General features: G+C 48.5%; 2 protein-coding genes across 2 annotated transcripts; both read left to right on the forward strand.

Moving 5' to 3' along the window:
• Window positions 1-3,525: 3,525 nt before the first annotated feature.
• Window positions 3,526-3,861, forward strand: H257_12037 (hypothetical protein; the record flags this gene model as incomplete). Its single annotated transcript, XM_009839138.1, has 1 exon — window positions 3,526-3,861. One exon carries the CDS (start codon window positions 3,526-3,528, stop codon window positions 3,859-3,861), a length of 336 nt encoding a protein of 111 aa, XP_009837440.1.
• A 1,163-nt stretch (window positions 3,862-5,024) lies between these two features.
• H257_12038 (hypothetical protein) lies at window positions 5,025-6,615 on the forward strand (the record flags this gene model as incomplete). Its single annotated transcript, XM_009839139.1, has 4 exons — window positions 5,025-5,830; window positions 5,894-6,024; window positions 6,109-6,534; window positions 6,581-6,615. The coding sequence occupies 4 exons, from the start codon at window positions 5,025-5,027 to the stop codon at window positions 6,613-6,615; spliced, it is 1,398 nt and encodes a 465-aa protein (XP_009837441.1).
• Between the last annotated feature and the right edge of the window lie 2,352 nt (window positions 6,616-8,967).

An 8,967-nucleotide genomic window follows, 5' to 3' on the forward strand; every position in this document is an offset into this window, starting at 1 on the left:
TGGGAGTGTTAGCCATAGGCAGACAAGGAATGAAGTTACACAGTTAAAGCTATATATATGTGATTGAAGCTGGAAGAGCTCCAGGCTTCACATCCCTCGACTACTTCAGTGTGTCGAGGGCCAATAGCTACCTTGTTTTGATCCTACACACACTACTTGAAGGTTGCATATATTGAGAGATATGTCAAAATTCAATCAGTGCAGCTAAGGTTGCACTACTTGCATGTATGCATGACTTTGGCGATGATAATTATGGAGGTTCTAGAGCTAAGCTCACGTCTGAATCCGCCTTCCTTTGAGGCACTACCTCTACATCTGTGTGTGCTGTGTGCCAACGTCTGTTACATTTGAGTGCATCTTCGAGAGTTCGATTCTGGCGCTCAGTCGCTCCATCTGATTGAGCTCTGTCGGCGGTGATCATGGCTTGGTGGATATCCATAATCTCCGTGAGGGACTTGAAGGCTTCACCTTTCATCGACTTCGTCCCTGAGTCCTTTGCGTATGCCTTCACAAAACGTTCCTTGGCTTTGGTGTCCATCTCGGTGGTGATAAAGGACACTTGCTTCGAGTGGTTCATCGTTAGACGTTGAGGCACTAGCACTCCTTTTTGCTCCCCCAACTCCTCCCCCCAAAAAGAAGAGTTCACAATGACGGCGATGTCACGAGTCGTGTAGGTGGAGAGAGCCGAGGCATGGACAAGAAGTCGATTGATGCGCGCCGCGACTGAGGCACAGTGGATACCATACGCGTGGATTGAGAGCTGGTGAACGGTGGAGGTGGCCTGTGGAGGCCGAGACAAGGCATCAGCTATCACATTCAACTTGCGAGGATAAATATTGCCACATAAGAATTGCTGAGGACCACATAGGAATTGCTGAGGACCACATAGGAATTGCTGAGGACCACTTAGGAATTGCTGAGAGCCACATAAGAATTGCTGAATCGCACATGCTGTTTGCTGAAGGAAACATGAGATTTGCTGAATTGAATATACAGTATGTTACACGACGAGATCCACTTCGGCAGGCAATGCGTTATGAGCATTTCTGGACACGTGTGACTACGACCAATGTGATTGGTTATTAATACTGAACTCACTCAATGTGACGCTCGTCCTCGCTCCAGTGCCACTTGGCTCCTTCAGCAATCCACTAAGGGGACGGACGAGCGCCGCAAAGTCGGGGATGAACTTGTGGTAGTAACTGGCAAGCCCAACAAAACTCAGGAAGTCTTTGCTCGACTGAGGCTCCGGCCACTTTTCGATTGCACGGACTTTGGACGGGTCCACGTGGAGGTCATCTTTCGAAATGGTGTGACCCAAAACGTTGACAGTGTCGACACCAAACGAGCACTTGGAAGGACGCACATATAGCTTCTCGGTGCGAAGCACAATGCAAATTGAACGCAAACAATCAGCGTGCTCTTCGACCATCCGCGAGAACACACAAATGTCGTCCATGTAAAGTACACCACGAAAAAGTCGAACTTGTCAAAAAATTGACGCATAAGGCGAGACCTAATGCCTGGCATGTCTGCCATACCCATTGGGTTCACTACATATTCACAAACATCGCGATGGGTCCTGAAGGCGGTGTACTTCCGCGCTGATGGCATCACTAGCATTTGGTGGTAGCCAGACGCCAAGTCGATCTTCGTATACTGTAGACTCGGCATCCGTGCATGAGGTTAAACAGGTCTTCAATGTTGAGCAGCGGGATATTTGGCACGATGGACTGAGAGTTGACATGGCGTTAATCCAACACCCATCGTATAGGGGTGTCGGGCGTGGCGGTACGAAGCCACTCACGGCGTGAAGAATCTGACCATCATCACTACGCTTGGGAACACCGAAGATGTTGGATACCCAGGCGCTGTTCGAGAGCTCGATCCAGGCCTTTTGCAACAGATCGTCGACGAACGTGTCCAAAGAACCTGCTTCCACCTTGGACAAACGGAACGGGGGCCGGTGCTGGGGTCTCGCGTGAGGCTTCACTGTCAAATCGAACTCAATCCCACGCGGCGGTGGTCGGGAAACACGTCACGAAATTCTTCATCCACGACCCCGGCCACGAGGGGGTGTAACTTCTGCTGAGGTTCCATTTTCGTCGTGACTTTGATCATCCATCCTTCGATTCGTTCAGGCTCGACTTCACTTGAGTTGACGTTGAAGATTTGGTGGGTACGCCTGTCGATGACAGGGTTGCAACGAAAGAACCGTTGCAACGAAAGAACCAGGGTTTTCCCAATATGACGTCAAAGTCCTTCTTCCCGAAATCCCACTCGGTAAGTATAAGATCCGGGAACGTCCATTGACCAAAGCAAAGTGTGTCAGATACTTCCTTCACTTTCTTGATGCCAGAGCAGTGTCCATCGAAGCCTTCAGCTTGAACTTCCTTGGAACGGATCACTGTCTTGGCCAAAACTGATTCTGTGGCCCATGTGTCCGCAGTTTTAGCAGGGACCTACTTGGCGTTGTCTACTTCCATGTCGTCATCTTGGCGCTGGCGTGGAGGATACGTATGCGGTGGAAGGCTTCCTTCGTGTAGGTTGTTGAACTGATGGTGGGATCTTGAAATCCTTGGTGCGGGTGGCGATCGTGGCGATGAAAGCGGTCGCGGTCTCTGGCGTGACCACCCTTAAGGGTCGAGTTGTGGGAGCTAGATGTGCTGTCTCTGCAAACGACCACATAACCGTCTAAGAAGACTGGCTACGTAGGGCGAGTACATGGGACTTGATGCGAGACCAACCAGGAAGTTCTACCACTTGTAGCACTGCAGGAGGAAGCGTAGGTAGTTGAGGGCAAAATGCACAATGAATTAACGGAGGATCTACTTAGATCTCCTTAGTCCTCATCCCTATGGAATCTTCTTCGTCTACTTCACTACTCCTACGCTAATATGCACTTGTGTATACAATGAATGCGGGTGTGGTTGAGACATTGGAGGACTTCACTAGGCTAGGGGATTCTAAACCATACATGCCCTTGAGACACATCCCGAGGCAAGCATTAGGTACGGTGCGCCATGAGCCAGGTACTTACGAGCTGGGTGCGGGCAAGATGGTGACAAGGCGTTACCCCCACTTGTCACATCGCTACATGCATGGTTTCGGGGCTAAGGTACCAAAGGCGCAGCGAACAAGATGGTAGAGTCGCTTGGTCGTGGCCTTGGCGATGTCAAACAAGTCTGGCGTGAATACCTACAGTCACTTCAGTCACTGAGGCAGCCCCGCCGTCCAACACGACATCGCAAGACCCCGCGTTCAAAGCATCGTAGCCATGGTACAGGCATTCGTTCATGACCAACGTGCCACCGGCACCAGGACCACATCAGTGGACGTGACTGTGTTCCTCAAGAAATGCGCGTCGACTTCGACATCGACAATACAAGCGCGTACAAAGCGACGCTACGTGCAGTTCAACGCTTTCTCAGCCGTCAGGGCTACAAGCGAAGCGCGCGCAAGGGATCGTCAACTTACCACTAGTCGAAGAAGAACACTTTGGCCCGCGACTCGTACGTGCAACTCATGCAGCCACATGTTGCATCGCCCCACCGTCCACCCACCGTGTACACGGATGAATCGTACATACATCATCATTACAAATACCGCAACCATCGTGTGTACGACCGTTCCGACGAGTTGGACGTGGTGACCAAGGAGAAACATAAGGGTCGGCGGTACTGCTTTGTGGCGGCCATACTGGACTCCCCAACTATGGACAGCAAAGTCATGGCCATCGACATTTTCACTGGTGGTAAGAGCATTGCAAGCGAGCTCAAGGACTACCATGACATGTTTAACCATGCATACTACGTTGGCTGGTTTGGGAATCTGTTGGCCGAACTGGACTACCTGCAGTAGTCGGGAACATTGATTGTAATGGACAACGCAAAGGTCGCCCCAGTTACACTCCGTCGAGTCGTCAGTGCAAGAGTACTCTGGTGGAAGCGTGCAATTTGTATGGAATTTCAACCACGGGAAACGAGTAGAAAAGTGTCCTGTAGTATAAAAGTGTCCTGTGATCCAAATTGGCTGCGCACATTGACAGGAACATCTTCCGGTTATTGTGACAATGGCTGAGGAGCGTGGCCACACTTTGGTGTTTACACCTCCGCATCACTCCCACCTCCATATCAACCAATTGAGATGGTCTGGGCATTCGTGAAGTCCGATGTCGGTCGTCAGTACATGTATACCGACATGACCAAATTTCCTGAAGTCAAGGCTCGTCGGGAATGTGCGTTCAAGACATTGGCGCCTCATTCGATCAAGGGATGTGTCAAAGTTTCCGAAGACAAGTTGCAGAAGTTAAATGAGAACCTTCAACAAGTTGATGCACTATAGGCTAACGAAGAGTCCTCAGCAAGAAGTGACTCTTTCAAGTCCAAATATACTGTATACGGGTGAAATGCACAATATGTAAGTTTATCTACACTAAACTGGAGAGACATGGAGAATGAATAGTCGTCGACACAATCAAATATGTACACAAGATTACACGGCAGAAGTAGTATTGAGCTAATCAGATTGCAGGAAACCATCATCAACGTCGAATTAGTGTGGAACTTCAATTAGTGTGATTCTTCCAAACACTTGTTTACATACAAAAGGCAGGTCAGGATAAAGAATCGATCGATCGATTTGGCGAAAATCAGCACAGATAGAATGTATCCACATTTCGAGTAAAATAATATAATATTCTACTTCGAAGTACTATGTTTGGCAATAATTGCAGACAAGTCGAAAAAATCAACTTCCACTTTTTCGATTGGTCTAAAATTGAGTGGCTAAACGAAGCTCATTGCGTTCTATCAGAAGCAATTTTTAGTTCAATTTTATTTGCACACCTGCCAACGAACGGTAAATGCAAAGTTTGCATACAAAATCCAAGTCAAACTTGACCGATGACCAGCGAGGGGCGTTGTACGAAGATCTTCTCTTGACGAGTGTAAACGGCAGGCTTTCGCGAGTAGCGATTGCAGCAGTGGCGCGAAAATTTCAACGTCCACTCGTCGACTGTATCGATGATTTGGCAACGTGGCCGTGCAACGGCGCTGCCTGGTAGCCGTGCCGACGTCAAGTCTCGAATGACCAATTGTGGTCGAACGAAATCCTACACGGTCAATGAGATCGAGCAGTGCATCAAGGCAACACCTCTGGCCCAACGACAAACTTACCGTGCATTGGCAGCAGCGATTGGAGTCTCAACTTGGACGATTTGGAACTTTATCCAAAGCAAGTGGGTCACCCGACGTCCAAACTGGACAAAGCCACGGCTCAAGCCCGAACACATGAAGCAGCGCGCCGACTTCTGCAAGGCAATTTTGAACGACTACAGTAAGCATAATGACAATGAATTGTACAATGCCGTTCACATTGACGAAAAGTGGTTTTACATCACCAAGATTCGTCGCCGCTTTTACCTCTGGCATGACGAAGAGAACATGCCCAGACACGTGCAATCGAAGAGCCACATCACCAAAGTGATGTTCCTGGTGGCCGTGGCCCGACCTCGCAGCGACTGGGACGGAAAATTTGGCTGCTGGCCTTTCGTGGTGTCCACTCCCGCCCAACGAACAAGCGCGAATCGGCCAGCAGGCGCACTTGTCACGAAGTCGGTCTACCGTTCGTATCTCGTTGAGAAGGTCATTCCGTCGATCAAGGAGATGTGGCGTTGGCTTACCGACGACAACGAAGGGGTCGTGTACTTGCAGCAGGACAACGCTCGCGCTCATGTCGCTGCCGATGAACCAACTGTTGCTGCTGCCGCTGAGCATGCGGCCTTCCGCATTCAAGTGCGCAACCAACCGCCGCAAAGCGTAAACTCGAGGTAAAACACAGGGGCAACGATCGAGTGTGCAAGTACTTGAAGTACACCATCGCATCTTTGCAGTACCCGTGTCCGCGTAAATGATCGGGCAGGAGAACGTCCACTTCGGGACACCGCGCGAGTTCCGCGAGCAAGTCGGCTAGTGGCGCGTCCTTGGATAGAAGATGCGCTGCGCGGGATTCCTTTGGACTGTAGTACGTCGACGGAATGATCGAGTTGTTCCCATGCAGACACAGGTCGTTCAAGTTTCGCGAGGAAGATCTGAACACGCTGCATAGTCATTTGGTTGATCTTCATCCACAGCCACACAGTGGTTGTCTTGAAGCACGGCGAGGACGTCCTTGGCCACGGTCCTGGTGCGTGTAACACAGCGGTCACGGATGAAACGCTTGACCAAGGCGCGCACAGCTCGGGTGTTATGAACCCTGGATTGGTGATTCGTCGTGTTGGATGGCGGACGCGAGACCGACAAGTCCCCTGTGGCCAAGAACTCGGCCATGACAGCCTTGACTGTGCGGGCACCATGCCCAAGCAATCCACCGACAACACCAGAGACATCAGAGCAACCTTACTCACGAAGGGATGCTTGAAGCCAAAGAATGTCCAGCTTCTCCTCGTAGGTCAAGCTGCGCCCACGGCGCATCTTGACGAATTTCTTCATCCGCGCTATGACCCCCGCATCCATGCACGACACGGGAAATTTGGTTTTAGCGCCATAAGTCTGTCACTTTTGGTTTTGGGAATCGATAGGCCCAGTCACAGCCGTCATGTTTCGCTCTATTTGACGCAAATTGGTGCAGAAATGCGAAAAATAGCCCAAAAAGAGTAAAATTTAGTTCCATTAATAAATAGCGGTTGAACTGACCTCGAAAATATAAAAACGATTTGAAACCTTCTTTCAATGTTGATGTAGTGTTTCACAAGTAATCAAGTTTCAATGACGTTTTTTTTAATGAAGCCTGAATCACATCGTATTGTGAGGGATATGTCATTCCGGAGTGTAAATGACTCTGTACTTTAAAGTCATTGCTCAGGCGAGTCCGAGACTTCAAAAATCGAGGAAATTGGCCCAGCCTATCGCAAGATACGAGTAGAAGTTCCCCTTGATGCCCTCAGGGACTGTCAGTTCACCTCTATTTTCACGCCAAGCGCTTACAGATTATTAAATCGAAGTATTCAGTATTTCCCTCAAGATACCTTATGTAGTACCTTCTCACGCCCTGGGGGTTAGGCTCATTGGCTGGGTTAGCGATAAGCTTAGCTAACCTCCGGTGATGTGCATGTCCCCGATGAGCATTAAACCTATCCATCGAGATTTAGGGATTAATGGGTTACACTTGGTGAGCCCCTTGCTCTGCCGCCGCAGTTAATTGTCGGTTGGAGCAAGATGTGCAGTTGTTTTGTTGTTACTTATTTGTCGTCGTAGTTTAGCCTCGCATAGTTTTCAGCCATTTCTGTTTGTAGTATGAGTTGTAGTACGCGTTTTCAACACTCTCCTATCTGCGGTACAACGGGGTTCGGTATTTTGAAGATGGGAATCAGTGCATGTGCTGTGGGGTCCACTGGAAATAGGAAAGGCTCCGGTAGAATCTTGCAGCTGTGCTAAGACTACGTCGCCCATCTAAACTCAGTAACGTTGTGGTCTTTGACGTGTTGGCTTGAAAACAGTTAACCAACCTCGCAGGAGCATCCAATAGCGCCGCTGTTTGACACGTGACGTGTATGTCAGAATGCATATCGGTGCTAACTTGCGGGTATGTCCAATCACATCGATAAATGTCTCGTGACATGTTGGTCAGAACACAGTCGGTGCCATCTCGCAGGCACTCTAATAGCTTCGCAGATAGTCATGATGTGTTGGTCAGAGTGCAGTCGACCCATCTTGCAGGCACGACCGCTATGTTGGATGTGGTGAACAGTACTTCCGTATACACTTTGAAAGGAGTTCGTTATTCAAGTAGCAGTAATTTCGAACTACAGGGAACGACGCTGAGTAACGGCGTGATGAGGACTTGTGATTGGACAGATAGGCGGTTCGAATTGGCCAATTGAGGATCACAAAACCAAAATATAGAAAAAGTTTCGAATGAAAAAATGAGCTTTGAATATAAGATTAAAAATGATATTATGAATATAAAGAGTAATTAGTACTACGAAAACATCGATGCCATGGTTTTCAAGTCCTCATTCTTACAGGAAACTAATTATCACAAGGGATCAAGGTCATACAATGCCTAGTACACATATTGCATTGCATCGACGTGACACATGGACTGTGGATTTGCACCCCCCATGGGGACCAACAAAATGTGACATGATCGCTTATAAAAATACTATAATTTAATACTCTATTGAAGTAAAGGAAAAAAGTATACGGTATGGGTCAATGAAACTACAAGCCATAGAATACACAAGTCCCCCCATTATCTCCCTTGAACAGACGGATAGGGAGACGCGCAATGCTCACTCCACGAATTCCGGTATGTCCGTATTAAAATCTTGTGCAAAATAAGGGTACCGGTCATGTCAATTGGTCCCATGCTTTAATGTCACGCTTAATCATGACATTTAGCTTTCTTTAGCGCGTGTCGAACAGTCGTGCTTTCAGCTAAGCGTACGACATCGAGCTTTTGGGTGAGCATCAGTCGGTGTCGAGGCTTCGTTGGCAGCACTGTGGCTGCAGGTAGCACTGACATTTAAGGTTTCAATCAGTGGGGTGGAAAGTTGTTTAAATTATGCAGGGAAAAATTCCGCCAATCATAGTCGAGGTAACGATATCGATGATTATTATTGGATGATTTGAAAATTTATTCCCGCGCCGCTACTCAGCGTCATTCCCTGTATTACCGTGTTGTGTGGTATCACATGAGGACAACCAATGCTGTAGAACCTTGATGTGAAGGATGATTTGCTTCGTTGAATACAGCAAGGGTTTCGGACCTGTACATATTTGTGTTGAACAACGTGACGAACAATACGTCCGCCAACACACTTTTGACGGTGGATTCTTTGTTACCCGGCGTTGTGTGGCATGAAATTACGAACAACATGTCGTCCGGACACTTCATGTGAAGGACAATGAAACGGTAGCTTTTCTCACCTACGCTGCGGTGGAAAAATGATGCATACAATATTCG

Source organism: Aphanomyces astaci, assembly GCF_000520075.1.
Source record: "Aphanomyces astaci strain APO3 unplaced genomic scaffold supercont1.38, whole genome shotgun sequence".
Classification (NCBI taxonomy): domain Eukaryota; phylum Oomycota; class Saprolegniomycetes; order Saprolegniales; family Verrucalvaceae; genus Aphanomyces; species Aphanomyces astaci.